The sequence below is a fragment of the Numenius arquata genome, chromosome 2 (assembly GCF_964106895.1).
Source record: "Numenius arquata chromosome 2, bNumArq3.hap1.1, whole genome shotgun sequence".
Taxonomy (NCBI): domain Eukaryota; kingdom Metazoa; phylum Chordata; class Aves; order Charadriiformes; family Scolopacidae; genus Numenius; species Numenius arquata.
Window position 1 is genome coordinate 20137395 of NC_133577.1, and position 21258 is coordinate 20158652.

General features: G+C 38.1%; 1 protein-coding gene across 1 annotated transcript in view; it reads left to right on the forward strand.

The window, feature by feature from the left end:
* The window catches only part of SMOC2 (SPARC related modular calcium binding 2), a 145324-nt gene that overhangs the window by 33742 nt on the left and 90324 nt on the right, over positions 1–21258 (forward strand). The window contains exon 2 of the mRNA XM_074168022.1: positions 12468–12639. Coding sequence (XP_074024123.1) covers positions 12468–12639 — 172 coding nt within the window. The remainder of the gene's footprint in view (positions 1–12467; positions 12640–21258) is intronic.

Below are 21258 nucleotides of genomic sequence, written 5' to 3' on the forward strand. Positions count from 1 at the left end.
CATCACAGGCTTTGGATGCTACAAATCTTCACTCTTGGGTTGTAGAAATATGATGTTTAGGTAAGTTTTTGGTAAAAGCTGGAACTTGCTGGGCCTCAATTTTTCTACTTCAGGGTATGCAACAAAGTCTGATTAAAATGAAATACTTGTTCTTTAGAGCTCTATTTTTTTTTTTTTTAAGTCTGTTGTATTTTCAACTTGGAAGAGTTTTCTTGTCACTAATACACAGTGTCTAGGCTTCCTTAAGTGTGTAAGAATTGGTTCTGAATGCATCCCATTTAAAAAAAAATAAATCTCAAAAAGACCTGTGATAGAGGTGATTTTTATCAAAGGATCCCAATTGATTGACAAAATCTTCATCTGTATGTTCTCAGCTCCACTATGTTTAGAGACAGCATTGTTTTTTTTCACTGCTGGAGTGCTGTTGTTGATTCTTCATTCACAATACTGTATGAGTGACTGTCATTACAGCTTCTTTGGGGATTTTTTTTGTTGCATTGCCTACAATGGTGGAGTCTTTGCTCACTGAAATGAAACGGAAACTCTGAAAATTCTCCTTCATCAGGTTTCTCATCCCTAACAATTCCCTTTGCTATTGAGAAATCTCTCACATAAGGGTCCACAATGTAAAGGGACTAATAGGTGTGCTGATGGTATGACGATTCTTTGACATTTTCTGGTATTACTGGGTAATCTTTTAGGACAGATTTAAAAGCTACTGGCCAACTGGTGTGTAAAAGGCAAAAAACAGCAAGGAAAATGTGTTCTGCTATAAAGAAAGCAAAGGCCATTTAAAATGTGACACAGAGCTTGGAAAAATTCTTTTTTTATTCTGGTAAATTGCCTGGTTTGGATCACGGTTTGTTGACCCCTCCCACTCACTTCTAGATACACACAAAGTTTTGTTTTTCATATTCAAGGGGTTTTATTTTGCAAAATTCCTCATAATAATTAGAAATAAATGGCTTCCTAATGACATTTTTCCTTGGAAACAATGGTTTAAATTAAAGGAAAAATGTTTTTGTCAAACACACAAACAAACATACAAGAGTTCCATAAAACCCCAAAGTTGGGAGGAAGTAGAAGTGCCAGTGGTTTGAGAAAACCACAGCCAGGTTCTTGTGTCCCTATGGAAAGTGTTTTCTTCTCATTAGACTGGCTTGTTAAACCCTTGCATATTCCCAATGTGTAATATTTAACTGTTTGCTTCTAGCTTGATTTTTGCTTTTAAAGATGATGGTATTTAAGCCTAGCAACATGTTGTTTTAAGATCAACAGTTTAACAAGAGCAAAATCTACCTCCCAGACTCAGCTGCCTGCCTTCCTTCTGAAATACTTTGTTCTGAAGGAGCTGATGGCAGTGATAAATGTAAGAGAGTTAGAGCTCTGCAGTCATTGTCAGCAAGTTAGCTTTATGGGTTGGGGATTAGACCTTTGATGTCTTATCGAGTTTCTGCCCTGCATGAATCAGTTGCTTACTTGATTTAAATTATAAAAAGAAATGCTCTGTTGCGATATTGTCTCATACTGTGTCTTCGTCATTTGAGATGCCCTCAGTGTTCTTTATTACCCTAGGAAGACAAGGCAACCAGCCATATGGAGAGTGGCCAGTTGCCTGCTGATCATGATAGGCATTAAATAGAGTTGCATAGAAACTCGAATATAGAAAAGTCCTGTTTAGCTGAGCCTTTCTGTCCACCTACAAAAGGAGATTGTTCCCTACAATTCTGTAATGCAACATCCAGTACTGTTTCACTTTAGCTTTAGAGGGGGTCCCGGTATCCCTTTAATAAACTATTTCCTTTTTACTGAGGTAAGAGCTTCTGATGAAGTTGTCTTTTTGAGATCCCCTGGTGTAATTGCTGATGGATGGGTATGGAGAGCTGGTGGCTGCTTGGGCATGTGGTGGGAAGAGAGCATAGGTGAGCAGGGAAGTAGCTTGTGATTGTGATTCCAGGGAGCAAGGACAGTGGCAATACCTTACCCTGGAGATAAATGTTTGAGACCATCTAGAAGCTCATTTTCAGAGATTTGCATGTCCTTTGTGCTGTACCAGTGGATGCGGAAGTTTCTGGCCTTTGCAACAGGGGTTCAACCTAATGGTTTTTATTTTGAGTTATAGGTCATTGCTCTTGGTTTTATTGTTTTAAGCTACTTCAGACACTTTAAGGGTGTGTGTTGGTATTCTTTAATCCTAAAACAAACCCCTCAAATATAGAAATGTTGATCTGGCTTAGATTTTATTTGCATTTTAAAATAGCTTTTTGACATTTTAGAAGCCAAAATATTTTTCATGTGAGCAGCCTTTGAACAAAATTAAAATGTGTCTATTTTCCTACATCATAGCTGTGGTTATTAAAGACACCAACCAGGCAGATTATCTGTATGTGAGGAAACTGGCTAACAGGACAGTTGTGCTAGCCCACTTGTATTCTGAAAGTTGGGTCAGTACTCATTAAAAGCTTAAGTAAACTAGAAGATAATTCGATACATAGACAATGCATCCCACTGTTTCTCTGTTTATTTTCTCCCTGTGTGACTTCTGGCAATGCAGAAGAAACACTATAAATGACAGCAGCCTGCCAAAGAAAAGATTATGAATAACAATACCACAAGAATGAAGGGCATAAAGTTACCAGTGACTTGGGAAAAATGCAGAACACTGGACACGTGACACATCTAGAAACTAGTGGATTATAGTACATGCAGAATAGAATACCTTCAGATTAGAAATGCTTTCAGTTTAGGTTTCCGTATAAAATTATGGTAGATTGTTTTGTCTCTGGTAACCCAAGGTCTGTTTATCAGCAGGTGGTTTTTGACTCTGTTGAACACCTATAATTTACTGGTAATACTCGGAAACTAAAAGAAATAATGCCACTGGAAACAGAAGAAGAAAAATGATATATTTACTGAAGAAATAAAAAGACTGAGATCTCTCTAATTAGCAGCTGTACATACAAACAAAGGACACCACCTTCCTGATAAGAGTTGCCTTTTTTTCTCTACTGTATTAACAGTGTTGTTTTCTGCACTGTACTTGATTGTCATGCTTTCCATCCCAATCTACAGTTCAATTTTCAGGCAACACATACAGCAAGCTGATACCCTAAATTTGGATACCATTTAACTTTTTTGATGCTGCAAAATGAAAGAAACCAGCTTTTTATGTTAAACTGGACTTCAAAACAACTATAATAAAAATCACAAGGAGATTTTTTGATCACTGAAAAGCCAGGTACTCTGTTTTTTGGAAGAAAAAAAAAAAAAAGTTCTATTTATCCTTGCTGTGATGCACTTTAATTACTAAATATCTCTGGTATTAAATGTGTGGGCTGTTTTCATCTAGAGTGAACTAGACTTGGTTTGCAAAAATGAGTGGTTTTGTGAAATACAAAGGACTCCTAATCTTGGAAGTGAGTGAATGTAGTCAGATAATGGGTGTTTTAGTGTCACTGGCAGTGTTTATCGTGTCTTGAAAATTAAGGCCATTGGTTTATTTTTTGCCATATGGAGTCAATGCCAACAAATCATTCATAGGTTGTTTCTGATACTTAGACTTTGCAGCTTCTGGTATGACTCGTTTGGAGGGAGTGCTTTGTGCTTCCAAAGGCTGTATTGTAGGAGTATTCAAATGAGTCAATGAAAGGTCCTCTGACAGGATAGTTCACCAGGGCTGAGTGCTACTCAATAGGAGCCCAAACCTGCTCCTATTGAAGTCTCTGTATTTCCCTTAGTAGGGATGGAACCAGATCCTAGAATTAAGCTATTCAAGAGAATAGCCCTTCAAGAGGTATGATTGCACTACCTTGAAATTTCTTTTCAAGACAAAGCCAAATGGAGAGAAAAAGAAAATATATGGACCCCTTGTTCTTGTAGTGTTTCATCAGATTTCCCAGTATGCTATATTCAGAATGTTTAAACAGCATAGAATGCTCTTTTGCTGTAACTTTCACTATGCCTCCAGAGACTAAAGCAATTCAGTTCATTTTTAATCAAAACTATAATAAATAGAAGAAAAATCTGTTCAACTGGCAGTTTTGAACCCCTTACAGAGTCAATTACCTCCGTGCCTCCTAACCCTTCTCTAAATTGGCTGTGGTTCCCTGCCTCCCAAGCCCCCAAAATACCTCATCCTTAGTAGGTTAGAAATACTGCTGAGCCATCAAATCACCTGCAATCTCTTTAAGTCAGTCAGCTGTTGGGAGGAACTTTTTTTGTGTGATATGGTAATGTTGAAATTTGGGATTGCATGTGTAATAAATTGATGTCTGTCCTTTCTACAAAGCAGGAAAGAATATGTGTTACTTTTCTTCAATTTCAGCTAAGGCCTTCCTAGTTTACATGGTTGTACAACTGAGATATTTTTCCTTTTTTAGTCATTTGTGAAGCAGCAGTAAAAATAAGTGTTTGATGTGCTGACATTCAGCCCCACCATCACTCCATCAATGCAGCAAAGTACTGCTCACTTAAAAAAATACATGTTACAGCAATAAACATTTTAAAAAATAAAATGCCAAAGCAAAACATATCAGTCAAAGCACAACCCTATTTAATAGTCAATTTTCTGTGCTGCTCGTAACAAGATCATACTGTAGTTTTGGCAGTGAGTCTCCAAGAGCTCCACTGCACTCTGGGCACTGAGGGGGTAAAGCACAACACTATCCTAATAGGTAATTTGGAGCTTACTTTGGGTACTGACCCAAGAGTGATTAAAAAATCCAACCACCACAACAACAAAACCCAACAAACCCAAAAGCCACCTTCCCCCTCAGTGAAATTGAGCTGTTTCTCTAGCTGTTTCTTTCAACCATCCTTGCTAAAGTTTACATGGAAAGAGGTCTGATGTCATAAGTTACACATGAAGAGTTTAATGAAATATAATAAGGCAAGGAGGGGTCGGTGACTGTCTTTGTTCTGAGGTTTAACAGGGTCCTTTTCAATAAAACAATGTCTCATCAGGCATTAGACACAATGCTCCCTCCTGTGTCACCCTGCAGATGCACAGACACCTACTGGAGACCTTTGTTAAAGTTATTTGTGAAACCTAGAGCCCGCCTCTGTTTTAATTGTCTAGAAGCTGGGACCTCGAATGGTTCTTCCCCTTTGTTTTAATTTGACGCTATGGGCTGGGTTAATCTCATAGGACTTCAGCCATTTACAGGAGAGCTAGTTGATCAGACTGTCCAGTTCATAAAGTAGAAGGGATGTTCCTAGGATGTGATCTGTCTTATCCTGAGTCAGGTGAATCTTTGCCTAAAGGTGCCAGTTCCTAGTTTCTCTAGTCTACACAACTTGCTCCCCATTATGAAATCATGATCATGGCTTGCTGCCCTGGAGAATGCTGCAGTATTGAGCCTGGAATACTAATTTTTTGTGTGAACAGGGATAAATGAACTTTCATGTTCATTTATAGGTGTTTGAGAGAACCTCATGGAAGTCAGTAGTCTGCTCACTTGTCTGGTAGTGGACTGTAATGGAAAGATCCTGATTTACACCAAAAACCTTTACCATTGAGAAGAAAAACAAAAATGTTTTGATGAGGTTCTTTGTTCTAAGTGCAAATGGCCTTGCCCACTATAGTAACAGGAATGGGCACATGCCAGCTCATCAGAGTAGTACCTTATTAGTCCTCTGTGTGATGGCTTTCTCTGTAAATTCTTCTTACTGGGGGTGTCCTGTATGTCTGGACAAAGCAGGAGGTCACAATTTGAAGTAGGCAGCTCTGACCTTGTCCTGGAACAGTGATGAAAGACTGTTTTGCTTCAGTGGGACAGTGCAAGATGAAATAATCTGTTAAAGATAGGTTAAGTACAGCAGTTGTACAGTCGTACCGAGTTACCATTTTGAAGGTATCTTTTGGTACTGTCCTGAGTAACTCAAGAATAAGGATAAGGAGAACTTAGATTTTCCATACGTTCCAGTGCCAGGGTTGAGTGCTTTTCCATGGCATTGGGATGAGAGTAGGGTTTGTTTTGTAAATGCGCCTTCTGCTTCCTTCCTTGGCAGAAGAGTGAAGAAATAAATATAAAAAAAAAGTGTGGTGTTTTAATAAAGCAGATTAATTGAGACAGACAAGCTGGTTAGCATGGTCTTTAAGGCAGACTGTAGCGTGTTGATATTTAAACATCATTGCCTTTGTCTGAAATACATGGGAATATGACTTTACATATTATGGCCTGCATGTGTGGATATATATACAATGGTGTGTGTATATACACAAATACTCATATGTATTACTATTGTCTAACTCATTTTCCCATTGTAGATGAGCCCAGAGGGAGCAAAATATTCCTAGCTTGGAGATTTCCACATCTGCCCTTCAGGCAACTATCAGACAGAAACAGCATGGCTACATAAATCACTGTAAATCAGCACATTTTTCAACAGCACAAAACCCTAAGCAGTGAGCCACTTTAGAGTGCGCTGCTCTATAGTTTGTTCGCAGACCTCCCATGCCAGCAGTAGGGAAGTCAGACCATTCTATTCAACATCTTACAGTAACCAGATGCAGGGTAAAGAAATTGCCTTTCAAAGCTATAGTCTGCACTAGGCTTTTCCAAGCAAAACAGTGATGTCTAGCGTTCATCTTTTCTCTTTTGCTTGTTTTTCAGGCCTTTTGGCACTCAGCCCCCCAAGATGAGGTGTTCTTCTTCTGCTTTGCAAGCAGGCTTGAACTGCATTTTAGATTTTGAAGCAGTAGTTTTCACTTGGTTAGAGGGAAAATCTGTGTATCAGTTATAAGGGGTCCACAAAAAGTAACAGAATAAAAATCTGTTGTCACTATGTTTAAATACCTACTGTCAGTGGAGGGTCCAGTGGAAATTGAAGGGGTCTGTAAATTGAAGAAACGTTGAAAACCTCTGATGAACAATCCAAATCCATGATCTTGAAGGTCTTTCTCTTTCCTAGTGAACAGACCCCAATCTGATCTCACAGAAGAGAATGGAGTTTCTCTCCACTGACAGAAAAGCAGCAGTTTCAGCTGTAGTAAGAAAACTTACATTAGGGCAAAGTAAAAATAGGTTTAATGTAGTTAGCACTTATGCTTTGTGTGCAGCCTATTTGTATTAAGGATTTCTCTACATGACTGCAAGTAAACTTTCATAGAGGTAAGCTGACCCAAAAAAAAAAAAAAATAAAAAAGAGAAGTTGGGGAGCACTCCCCTGCCTTGCTCAGATTAATTAGACACTGGCCTCTGACCAAAGGCAATCCACAGCTGTACACTATATTGTGAAATGTAGAGCAGAGCATTTCCCATTACTGTTTAAAAAGCTGTGAGCCTGAGTCAATAACTAATCCTTACGCCTCAGCCTAAGTGCTTCTGTCGTCAGCTTTCCCTCCAGTGGAGAGAGATGCCTGTGCTCCCCATTACCAGACTGTACCATTGGTCTTGACTCTTCTGCTTTTTTGCGCTGGCAGTCTGTAGATGTATCCAGTTGTTGACCTCTCTAGCCACGCACCATTTTTCTCTGTGATCTGCTTAGGTGGAAGGAGAGTTGCTCTGCACTATAGATGATGGGGTCACAGATTTGTGCATTGAAAATGCACAAATGTGGATATGACTCAGTTTCATCAGAGGACCTTTTCTGCCTTAGTAGTGATGTGGCAGCAGGATGTAGACTAGAAAGAATGAAAAAGTCCATAAAAGTGGATAGTATTAGGTAAAGAGAAGATAGTGTTATGCCATAGCAGTGAACAAGTTTATGGACATGTTATATTAATAAATGGTTTAATAGCCCAGTAAAGAAGCTATCGAATGCCTGCTCTTGAGGTACTGGAAAAACTTTGTCATGGACTGCAACATGTTGCTTGTGGTTGAGGAAATAAGCATCCTGACTGTCCACAGCCCAGATTTAGCACCAGTGACAAGAACAAAGCTGAAAGATATGCAGAGCAGAAAACAGACTAGAAGTAATTTTCCCCAGTTTCAGGTATCTACTATTGCATAATCTGATAATTCTATTGTTAACAAACTCCCATAGCAGAGGGATGAAAGACCACTAGGACTGCTAGTGCTACAAGGGGACATATTTCAACAACTATTAAGAGCCTTTGGTGTGTGGACAGTGAAGAATGCTAAATTCCATGATGCCTGAAACATATGTCAGTAAATAATATTTTATCAATGCGTATATTTGTCAAGTGCATACACGCAGTTTATAGTGACTTTGGTTTTAGTCACTGAAGTAAACTTAATAATCAAGATTTTTCTGATACAGTCCCATTATTGTTCTTTCTCCTCAGAAATACAACATGAGAATTTAAAGCAGTGCCTAGTATAGCATAGTAGACCTCTTAGAAATTGAGTGTTGTAATGTATAGTGCTTTGGAAAGGCTGAAATAAATTGTAGGCTGTAAATTTTTTTTATGATATTAAAATATAAAGCGGAAGATAAGTCAAAGCAACTCCAGTTGAGGAGTCATGCCTGTTAATCTGTAGCATAAGCTCAAATTTGTAGTTGAAAACAATTTTCTGAAACTTGACTAGGCTGGTTTCTGTGTTATTAGGGGCAGGAACACCTCTCTGTTAAAAGTGGTTTACTTTTTAATAGGGTTTAACCATAATTTTCCAGTTTTTGCTGGTTCTTCAAAATAGTTCCATCTTAGGTTGGCCAACTATTGTTGGCTTCATCTCAGTTGCTACCAGCACTCAACAAAAATGCTGCTTTAAGCTTGTCTTTCAGTGAATCACATGTTTTTACAACAACAGATTTGTTTGTTAAATGAATTTAAAGACAGAAATAGGTGAGCCAGTGTGCAGGGTGAGTCACCTTCTGGTCCATTTAGAACCATCTTTCTTTCTCTCTCTAAACTGTCCTATTTTAATCAAAAGGAGTATTTTCACGGCAAAGCACAACCCTAAGATATGCATCAATATGATCCAGTTTTTGTGTCACTGACTCTGCTTGTTTATGTTTAAACAAATAGTAAATCCCATGAGAAATCCCATAGCCCCTGCTTATTTCAGCATTTCTATTAGTTTTGACATATTTATCTATTCCTTTGGCTACATGTGAGCAAGCAATCTTGATCTGGACTTGTATCATCTTGTGCTGCTGTAGTAAAGATGATGATGGATTTTTTTTCCAAATGTCAATCAAATATTTTTTTTTTTTTAATAAGTACATGTACTAGTCTCTCTTATGTGCTGTCTTTTCTCGCAGTTACTTGCCTTTTTGTCCTTCCTGCTCTTAAATCCCTCAGTTACACTAGCTTTGTGGAAATTGTTTAAATGTACGACCCAAATTCTCCAGTGAGGTTTGGCTAACCAACAAGCTATTCAAGTGGTTTTGTCTCCCGGGTATGTCTTCATCCTCTGCTTTTCCAGGTTGCTTGAATATCCTTGAACCCATAATTTACCCTAATCTCCTCTAAGGCTTTGAAATAATAAAATGCTTAAATAAAACTCTTTGGATAATTGCCCTTTAAAATATAGCTTTATCTGTGAACTATCACGCTCTCAAGGGAGTGGATTTTGTTCCTCAGATGATTAAGGGGATTTTCTGTCCACTGTGTTACTGTGGTTTGTCCACTGCGGTCAGGCATACCCATCTTAACTCCTGCAACAACTCAAAACAGGAAAGATGAGGGAAGTCTGGGAGAAAAATGGGACAGAGGCTGGACTGTTGCTCTGTGTGATTTTTTTCTGATGCCTGGGTTCGGTTCCCTGATCTACCACGTGATCTTCTGTGGGTCACGAAGCCTTCCTGTGCTTTAGAAAAATAATTCTCTGCTCGACAGGGATGTTGACGAGGATAACTTAAGGGTGGCAAAGCGCCTAGCCATTGCAGAGGGGTAGTCTTATACACACACAGAAAGGTTGTACTCAGATCCTTACTCCACAAAACAGAAAGAGGGAGATCACTTGATTTGCCATCACCAAATCCATAGGGGAAGTCTGAGGCAGAGTGGGAAACTGGGCCCAATTTTTCTGCCAGAGGCCGCATGTGGTCCATTCTTCCTTGAAAAGTCCTTTTCACAGTCCTGTCTAAGCCTAAACTCTGAGTCCTGCAGATGTCTCCCAGACAATAAAGGGAGGTTTGGAGGACCTCAGAGGGCCCCCTCACCACCCTGCATTGCAGCACATCAAGGCACCTGGTCAGGCCCTGGAGACCAACGTAATTTGGAGATTGGTCAGAGTCATGGAAGCCTGTCTTCACTATTGCTCATTTTGCATGTAAGGGGAGATGACTTCAGTTTTTCTCCTTTCCCACTCAGCTCAGCTAATTATTAATTTCTGTCAGCAAAAAGGATCTGCAAAATAGCACTGAAGGGAATGGGGGAAGGAGCTCTATAGCTAAATCCCAGGGATAAAGGTTTGGGGTTTGTCTGTAATCGATGAGTAATTTTCTTCTGAAGCTAATTATTGTTAAAAATGAAAAGTTGCTCAAAAACATTGGGAAAAGGAAACTTTCCTTTATATGCTACTGTGCCACTAAAACATAAAAATTCTGGTCAAAATCCAACCACGTGACTATTATTTTTAAGTGATACCTTTGAGATTCTCTCTCCATTTTCAGCCATACTCTCCAGAAAGGCGTCTGTATTTCCTCACGATAAGTGACAGGAAATGCAAATAGACCACAGTTTTAAGTATGAAGATTATGGAGATTTATGACTCCCTCTTTACATTTTTTTGTGTAATAAAATTCAGGGAAACTATACGTAGCAAATGTTTTCTGAATTTTTTAGCTTGTACTACTCTTTCCTACTCAAATATTACTCTTTGTCCTCTTTTTTTTTGCTTGAAATTTTCCTCCTATTATTCTCGGTTTCTAATCTGCAGTTCAAAATTTTATGTACCTGAGGTTTATGGTGATGAAGTAGCACCAATGAAACCAGTGCTTCAGTTGGATGAAGACCTTTTCTCAGGTGCCTCATAATGCTTAGGAGAACGATTATCTCCTGGTAGTTATACGCCTTGCTTAATTTTGTGCTTATTCTGAAACAGCAAAATGATTGAGAAATTCATCTGAGGACTGACTTCACCTCCTCCCTAGGGGTGAACTCACTTTTCAGGGGCTCAGAAGAAAAAGTGCTATCTCTGCTTTTGGCTGGCATGCAGTGGCATCAGAATTGATTCATTTTTTGGCAGCATGTTTCAGGGTGAGCAACTCCAATGCCAAGGACGATGCCAAACTCACCAGCTGTGCCTGCTGTCTTGGGAATGGAGGGATGAACAGTTAGACCAGGTTCGGTGTGGCTTGTTGGCAAAACTAGAAAGGGGAGCATCTGTTGAAAATTGTAATGGGAACAAACTAAATTACTTCTGTCAGTCTGTACCTGCTCACTGTCTTCTGGGGAAGACTGAATTTCTGATAAAGGGAGAATGTGTGGTGCAATGAGCAGAACTGACAGGGTTTGAGCAGCAGGGGTCTTGCATGGCTCTCCAGTGAGATAAGGACACGAACTGCCCTGTGCCAGTCCAGAATAAAAATACTGTAGCCCACAGGTGACCCAACTGGTGCAAGGACAGTCTCCATGGGCAACCATGGAGGGCAGCCCATGCTGGGGCAGAGATACCCCTGAGGGTTTGCAGTTTTAGGCAACCCATGCCAGGGCTCAGAACATGCTCAAAACAGCAGGCAGAAGGTTTTGCTTGTTGGTAACAATTTATATGAAATTATTTGACTCCAGGCTGTTTTGCACATAGCCTGGTTCAGGTTTTGTCTTTTCTGCTCTCCCATGGTGGGGCACTTTGGAATGGCTGTTGAGACTCCATCATGCATGTTCAAGAGTGGCGTCAGTGGAAAAATTGCAAGCTATAACATTTTCCTCTTTGTTCGTGGCATATATTTTTATAGGCAAGCATATGCACAAATACAAATATTTCTATAAAATTTATCTGAAGTTTCTGTTTTGTTGAGGAATCTTTAGATTTTGATTATGGGCATTGCAAGAGTAAATGTTCTGTTGTGTTTCATAAGGTGCTTCATAAGGTTCTCCTACCTTTCTCATTTTCTCTTCAGTCTTCTTGCACTGAGGCTAGTGGACATATTATGGGTATAATTTTTGATGAGTATTGATGTGAAAAATCCTGTTTGGAACTTAGAATGGACTTTTCAGCTTGCTATTGTGGATTAGTTAATGCATAGCTAAGAAATAGACAAATTTCCATTGCTGTTTCATTTTTGTTGTGAAGAATGTTTCTGCCATCGCTGGTTTTGCCCTAAAGACTCTAACACGCTGTGTTCAGCTTCATAAGGGTTGTAAGAGACTGAGATTTTCTAATTGCGATAGTGGATTTAGTGTATGTAACAGAAATGTTGCAATTGCTACCATTTCAAAACAGCAGCTGAATAACTCCAGATATAGTGAGTCAGCGATTACTTCAATAGGCTAAAAACACAAAGCTTTCTTTTCTGTTTTGGATAATATTTACATGTCTTCCCTGGGGAAGGGGATCACACAGTAGTTTTCACATGGGAATAGCATTCCTACAGCGTTAATTTATTTTTTCTAGTTTTTGAGAGTGGACCAAGACAAAGACAGAGAATGCAGCCTGGACTGTGCAGGTTCACCTCAGAAATCACTCTGTGCATCTGATGGAAGAACTTTTCTGTCCCGGTGTGAATTTCAGCGAGCAAAATGCAAAGACCCTCAGCTGGAAATAGCCTACCGGGGCAACTGCAAAGGTGAGCAAATCAAAGTCTCTCGTGACCATAATGAAAAATAATAGACTTTAAATAATTTTTTTGAAAATGTCTGTGTATTGAAAACTAGAAGTGCTGTACTTGAAGCAGGTTGAAATCAATCCTGTTGATTCTATAATAGTATGCTACATAAAGGTAAATTAATCTTTATCCATCAGCAAAAATATAAGTCTCCCCACCCATTTACACTATTATAAGTCACTATTAAGGAAATTGTAAGGTTAGGTCCTTGTTCTGAAGGACCATATCACTGGCAGGCTCAGAGTAACCCTTAAGATTTTTTATCTCCCAAGGTTTCTTGTCTACTGCAGTTTGGTCTTTTGAGTTAAAGATGGTCAAATTCAGTCTTGTGTTTCCTAACTGCAATCATTTAGTTAGGGGCCGAGAGGGGAGAGAAGAAAAAAAAGAAAAAAAAGAAAGGGTTTGTAATGTTTAGAACCCTCACAGGCCATTCCTATCTGAATCATCCACAGTTTGCTTCTCATCTCTATTTAGAGAAACTGAGCAAAACCAAAAATCCTAGTACTTCAGTTCCAATGCTTATTCCCAGTTAAATCTTTTCACTTTTAGAGTAGCCTGGTCTAGAGAACGCAGTTCCTTACTGACATGTAGGGTGATTCCCAACACAATGATCTTCTTTCTAAAATGTAAGAATAGCAGTGGTCATAAAGATTTACTTTCCCTTTCCCTCTGTCCAAAAGAGAGAGGCAGCAGGGGGAGGAAAACCCTAGGGACCACACTGATTCAACCTCTAGGAGGCAATTTTCCACATCATCTCTCTCCATTAGCTCCAGCAAACCTCTGAAGCATCAAGACTGCTTCAAAGAGACATTCTGTCTCATCTTCTGCCTAGCTGAAACACTATGCACATTTTTTTACCCTTTCATAATAGGCCATTGTATTAGCTGATGGATCTATTTACTTTTGAGAACAAGGATAACATAATGAAGCTACCTGAGCCAAAGCTTTTCTTACACTCATGAATGGCAGAGAGAATTATTGTGCACTTTGTATTTATTCATTTTATACATTGGAGCATTATACATTTTTATGGAAATCAGTTTTGAGTGGTTTTCTTTATTGTTTTTTCCTCTTACCATGTTAACAATGTCATCTGCATGAATTTTTTTCCATAAAGTTGTGTTGTATTGCCCTAGTGAAGGTATCCTCCGTGATGCTGGCAAATTTTTCTGCAGTCAACAACTACAATTTGGAGAAGTGCTCATTTGCTATTTATTTATTAATGAATAGAGTGTCAGTACAATTGTAGACTTGGAATTAGACACTTTAAGCAGGTTAAGTATTGCTAATTGCAGGTACACATCATGCCCTCATCAATTAGATGTTTTTAATCTTTTCATTAAATAAATGCAAATGGCACACATTTAAACATCACAATATTTAAATATTTTTTCCTTTGATTGGCAATAGACATATGTGGTCAATATGAGCAAGAGACTGGTGTTCTTTTAAATTTTATATTTTATTTCTTATTCAGTCAAAGCGGTCTTAAATTTTTAAGTGACCAATATCTTTATTCCTACCCATGGCTGCAATCATCAGAAATATTTCAAGCTGTAAAAACAAGTTTTAGAGAAGAAAAAGGTGATTTGTTGGCCTAGCTGCAGTTTCAGTTTTAGCATTGCTAGAGCTACTTTTGACAGTCCCATCAAACGTTCTTCTGAAAGAGGTAAGGAAGCCCTCAGATTAAGAACTCTTTTGAGCCAGTTGCTTTTGAGTGGTGAAATTTGTTGTTGCAGGTGATGCTTGACCAAAGAGCAGAGGGTTGTTTAAATAGGGCTAACCAAAAAGTGATGGTTCCATTTCAGGGCAACTTTGAAGGTTTCAGAATTTGTTTTCATTCCGTGTTGAAATGAAAGCAAATCTTTTTGGAAGTGTTCATCCGTCCTCCCAAAAAACTAGACACTCTCCTCCCTCCGTTAAAACATTGGTTATGACACAAGTTTTGAGGTTGCTAATGCAGGAAAAAGGGAAAGAAACATGCATGTTTGCACGTGGAAATTATGAAGAGAAAAAAGACATGATTCCTGGTATAGGATTCACAACTTCAAATCTGTGTCTGATATTTTCTGTCATTGATCAGAAAAGGCATTCTTAAGTCTGTGTCTGTCTCTTCCTTTCTTTTTCACAGGTAAAAATCCCTGTTCATCTCACAACAATCCTGCCTGAAAATTAAATACTTGCAGGTACCATTTTAATTAGTTGAAAACATGGTGACCAGCTTTTTGTTTGGTTCAGTCTATTCAGTAGAAATCTAAACACATTGACAGTTTATGTTGACAACCTTTTGGAATAATTGTGAGTCAAACATTTCTTGTTTATACATTCATTTCTTTTCACATCCATAAGGGAGTTTGATCTGGTGTCTGCTTTCTCTGTGTCTTTTTTTCTGAGAAAGCCAAATTTAGATTGGCTATCTTTTCTCCTTCTCACCTATTCTCAACATTTGGCTTGTCTATTTGGTTTTGATCATTCAAATACTAAAATTACAAAGGGGTAGTTTGTTTTAAAGATGCTTGCTTTCCTCTCTTAATGCAAGTTCCATTCACAGCAATGGTGCTCAGCCCAGGCAATTCTTTAGCATTGCAAAGGAAACCTTAAATGGAAACCTGGATCTTAAAACTAAATGACAGAAAACTGGCAGAATTTAAATCATTGTCTTTTCTCACACTCCTGTCCTAGTTTCTGATGGCTGCAGCAGAGATCAAGACAGTTTAAACAAACATGAAAATGAATGAACTCTGAACTAATGTTCTCTACCCTCAGTTCTGAAAAACAACTCACCTTTGACAAAATAAGCATCAAAAGAGACTGTTCTGATAGTGAGTTTTTCTGAAGACATTATGAAGATTTATAATATTTCTTTTTTTTTTTTTTCTTTTTAGAATAAGGCTTTTTTTTTCCACGCCAAGCTTGGAAATGCTATAAGAAGTTACAATCTTGTAAAATTTCGAAGGTCAAAATAATCTGTCTACACTGTAGATGAACACCCATATTTTTGGATTCTTTTCCAAATAAAATCTAATATAAACTCTGAAGTTCTAGAGATTTGCCATTTACTTGACACAGACATTTACTGTGCAACAAGGTTATGATCAACCATGCAGAAATACCATGTCTCCAAAAAAAAAAAAAAAAAAGAAGAAAAAAGTGGTAAAAACCTTATTTTAAAGAGGAAAAAAAAAAAAGCCTCTTTAAATTAAATCCATGAATGATGCAGATGCCATTATGAGTAGGGAATGTTGCCCAGCACTGCAGTCTCCTGTAGGGCCAGTAACTACAGTTTTACATTTAAGGGAGATTTTACGTTATTTGGAATATGGTATAGGTTACTCCAAAAGGCTGTGCTTGTATGGAAACTAAAACGTACAAGACATCAGCTAAAAGCATCTTCCTCAGCAGAAATGGGAGTGGCATTGCTGAGTGAAGATCTCCTTCTTTATCTTACAAATATAAGGCTGAATGTCATGTATCATAATGGATGAGACTACCTGAAACTAATTGTGATTTTTTATTTTTTCATGGAGCATCTTGTACATCCCATATGAAGAAGTCTGGTTGGTTGGGCTTTTGGGGTGGTTGTTTTTTGTTTTTGTTTTTGTTTTTGTTTTTTAATCTCCTATAATTGTTCACAATTACTCTGTAAAATTTACTTTTATCACCATGGAATGGCATTGTGCAAAGAATACTTCAATTTTCTATTATCATGAAAATTTCACATTATAAATACAAAAAAAAAGAGAGAATGCTTCAACTCATTTCTGCAAACTCCTGTTAGTTTCCCTTATTCTAAAATCAATAGAATTTTTCTATCAGGTTTGCTAACTTATTTATTCCCCACTAATGAACAAGTTTTTTCCCATGGACTTTGAAAATGTGAACACGTATTTTTCCTGCAGCAGTTTTCAAATAATTTTAGGCCCTTTAAGTAGTTTTATGTGACAGTAAAAAGTGTGTATTAACTTCTAAACCTGAAATTAAGATGCTGGGTGGAGGCAAGTGGGACTAAAGTTTTTTTTCGATGAAAATTGTGACATGACAACAAGCTGTAGTCATGGCTAGGTTAGTGGAAGATTTTCCTACAGGATCAACGGAGTTTTTCAGAGTTCCTGTTGGACAGCTTTTCATCTCCTATACCAGCAACTTCAGGTCTCGAGTGTAGAAAGTCTGCTAGCTGATGGCATCTTGTTCAAAGCAAGCAAAATCTGTAACAGGAGCATCTGGTGGGGGGAGCAGTTTTTCTCTCTTATGGACTATCAAGTGAACAGCCACTAGTTGCCAGCAGCAGTTCAGTTTGCAATTTTGCTGATGGTGTAAGGGTGAATTGGAACAGGTGGCACTGTAGTTCATCTGGGGTAGTTTCACCTTTATTTGAGCATGTAAGCTCTTTATATGAATGTTTGCCAATGTTTAGCACTTGTTAGGAGGAAGCTGCAGAGCATGTGCAATGCCTGTGACTGCATTTTGGATGTCTGTGGCTACTGGGAATGTTTCTCTTGAACTACAAAGCCTCTGTCTCCCATGGAGATGCCCCTCTGAGTTAGCTTAGAGGACCTCCTGTTGTTTCAACTAAAGCTTGCCCTGAAAGTGGTCTGCAAGCATTGCAGGATAATGTACTCAGAAATACCTTTTTTTTTTTTCTTCTTTTCTTCTTTTTCTCTTCTTGTTCCTTAAGTAACAGTAAGAATACTTGTTCCCTTTCCCAGCTTAAATGAATGTACCAGGCCCATAATTGGGGCATTGGAGAATAATATTCTGAAAGTATTAAGCAAGTGGCTCAGTAATAATATTTGGTATTCTGACATTGTTATCAATGGAAAAAACAAATTTACATGTACCAGCATACCTCTGCCCTAACACAGAACTCTTGAAACATCCCAGCTGAGGTTCTTGAATTTTGTGACTTCTCTACCAATATTTCACTAAAATAAGACTTCTTTAATGACTGGAGGTTTGATACAAATTGTTGATCAATATGAAATTTCCACTGCCAACTTGCATCGCATTTCCCTCCTTCACTACCGGCATGTTGCAGCAACCTGGGTTTACAATGAACTGTTCAGCTGGACTTGGACACATCTTGGAGCGATCCATACTCGAAATGGCAAAGTAGGAGCTTTACACAGAGCGATATTTGAGTCATGAGAGAGTTGGCATTTAGCTTGGCTGGCACTCAGTGTATGTATTCAGTATTTGCCATGGTGGCCCCAGTAGGACCTTGCTGCTTCGTGAGCACACCAAGGAGAGCCATCACACACAGGAGTGCAATTGTTATTCTATAACTACGTAGATCCCCTTTCTCCATTGGAAACTCTAGATAGCTCATGTTTAGCTTAATTCATTTATGGTATCTTAAATAGCCTGGCTGTTTAAAAATGTCATTCTTTTATGGGCTATCATAGACATAACAAAAGGTACTATCTTCACTCTCACGATTCACATAAAGAACTGAAGCACATCAAAATATGAGTGGAATTTCCCATAAAGAGGTATTTTACTATTTGATATTTACTTTCCTTAAAGAGAGAAACACTTGGCATTTGTTTCATTAAAATGGGGCTTTCAGCAATAGTGAGAAATCTCACTCGTTTGAGTTATCAGTACAATGAGTTAATGAATGAATTAAGGACATGCTTTAATGATATGAATTACAGAACCTTTCTGTCCTTGGATAAATGTGTTGATGTGGTTTGTCTCTTCCCTTTGTGAGGAGAAAGGTGGACATTGCTGTGCAGTAGTTTTTTTGGGCTCATAAATTAATCTTGGTCCCATAATACATGGATCTAAGCATCCTTTGGGGAAACGTTACCATTACCTCTTAGTTAATGAAGTGGGTTATAAATGCTGGACGTGGTTTCTGGGTGCACGCCTTATCCTGTATTCCCATGGAGGCTACCCTCAAGCTCAGATTTGCCACAAACCTTAGAGTGTGAGCTCAGCTGTGAGCCTGAGGATGTCCTTTATGACAACATGTGGGCCGGGATATTGGCTTGGCCAGTCCATCTGCTGCCTGGAAGTCAGCCCTGTGGGTTGCATTTGGGAGGCAGAACGTGCTCCTAAGATCTTTCACTTCGAGAGAGAAAGATGTAGTGAGTAGGTTTGGTTCCTTTTCTAACTGAAATGAGTGAAGGCAGGACTGGACCAAGGTGTCAGTCTATAAAATAATCCTGAACACACACTGAGAGAGCTTGCACAGTCTGCAGGTTGAAAGCAAAACAGCAAAACACTTGTCCTCACCTCTCCCTTTTCTCCTCTCCTTTTTTTTTTTTCCCTCACATTTTGTGAGGAAAAAGAAAAAAAGAAAAAAAAAGGATGGAGGATTTTTTGTTATTTGGGAAAAAATATATTAAAATTAGACTGTATTAAAAAGTGGTATCAGTTTGGGTTTTTTTTTAAAAAGAATCCTTCTGGGGAAAAAAACTGATTATAGGTCAGATCTTTATCTTATAATACTTTTAGGTAGGAGCTGTCTCCTCCTTTTTCAGACATATTTTCTCACTGTAGACTGTTTAATAGTTTGGATGACAGCAAGTTTCCAGACTCTAATGCTGGCAATCATGATACAAACACTGTTCAGTCCCAACAACATCATTTTGGTTTTGAGTCTTCATTTATGTTATGCGTCAAGCTGTTACGTATCAAGCCACTATACTAAAAGTGTTAATTTGAGAAACAAAATATTCAACATCTTGGTGAGCAAAAGGTATTTACATACAGAAGTTATAACTTATTTAGTCCCTGGAAGCAAGAGGAGTTGGCTTCTGATTATACTTTCTAGTAGGTATGTAGAGGGGGTGGATAAAGTTTGAAGTATGTTTAGAATATTTTTTGTGGAGTATCTGTTGCTCTTTTAAATGCTTCTACTGCTGCCTGGAACACAGGACAAGTAACTCTGAAATAGTATCCACAATTTGTCGGAGGTGGAAATTATCTCCTTTTAAAATACTCATTTTTTCTTGATAATATTTCTTGCCAAAGCCAGACTGCACAGAAACAAGGCATATAAAAGCATACTTAGGCACAAAAAAGCACTGAAGACTAGGAACCACAAATAGTTCCAAGCAATCTCAGATTTTCAGTGCAAGAATTATAAATTGGCCCATATGAGAATTCTCCAAACTATCAAATCTCTGTTCTGCTCAGAAAGCCTAGTCTGGCCTTTGGTATGTAAAAAATCAGAAAGCTGTAGCTTTAGTTTTTCTTGCAAATATTTGATTCAGTTCTAGTCAGACTGTATCTCTCCAAATGTTACTATTAGCAAATCGAGAGAAATATTATGTTACCAAGAAGGAATCCAGCAAAACATTCCTTATTTTATCTTAAAGCTTAGCTATCTAAATTGCTGGGTGGTTGCAAAATGTGGAGAAAGGAAAAAAAAGAAAAAGAAAACGAAGAAACTCCACACTGCTTGCCTCTGTTAGATGCCAATAAAGGAGAGTTTAGGCTAAGATTGCTCTGCTGTTTTGTTTGAATCTAGAATGCAGCAATAAAAATAAATAGTGAAGGAGTTGGCCAGCACTTGTCACGAAGCAGCAAGTCTTTCTTTTATGGCTGTGTCAGGCTGAATGTCTGTGCTGACATCCTTTCCAACCCAAGAGGCTAATAATCTCTGCATCTTTGAAATTGAAACTTTGAGCACATATAGCTTGCTATGTGTTTCCTACCACTAGAGACTACAGCTATTTATATGCTTTGTTGGTAGACGTGATCAGTTCTTTGGAATATACATTGACCTAGGCCAAATATAATAGAAAATGTTCACATTATAATTAGTTTATGCCGTATAAACCAAATTGTGTCTTGTGCTCTGAATAAAACATTTTTCATGTTAAATTAACTACAAATTAAGATAATTTTAATTTTATTATATCACTACCAGTTAGCAAAAGGGTATAGTAGTGAGAAAGAAACACAGAAGTAGGAAAAAACCTCAGGTTTATTGTTAGGACAATTCAGTAAAGAGCTCAGGTAAGTAACTAACTTTAAACAGTTTGATGTACTGTATATTTCTAAATTTAAGGGCAAGTAAGTGTGTATAGGTATTCTGGCATAATGGAGGGGCAATAAGGGAAATAGTGAGAGGTGTTTGGATTATGTGTGCCTGTACTAGGTCGGCTGGTTCACATCTATGTGACTTTAGAAAAGCTTTCTCTTTAGCATAAGAACAGCTATGTATCTGTGGAAAGCCCTCGAGGGAACTTTTTCTTCAAATTATTAAGTTTAACCACTTTATAAGTAGCTTTAACAAAGTGGTAAATGTTTCTGATCTGTTCAGCAGAATATTCCATCTATAATAAAATAACTAAATAAACTGTGAAGTTCATTTAATGCACAAATGCATAACAATTCCATGTCACACAGAGTAATCTCTTTGGAAGCAATCGAAGTCTGCTCAGAGTATTGGTACTGGGAAAGACACTTTTATTCTTGCTGAAATATATAGCAAAACAAGAAATACGAGATGAACTAAATCAAAATCTTTTCAGGAGATTTACCTATTCTTTTGGCAAATCATTTACTTTTCCATGAGAGAATCTGGGTTAGATCTCCCTGTGGAGCCCCAAAGTTGCTGTAAATTCA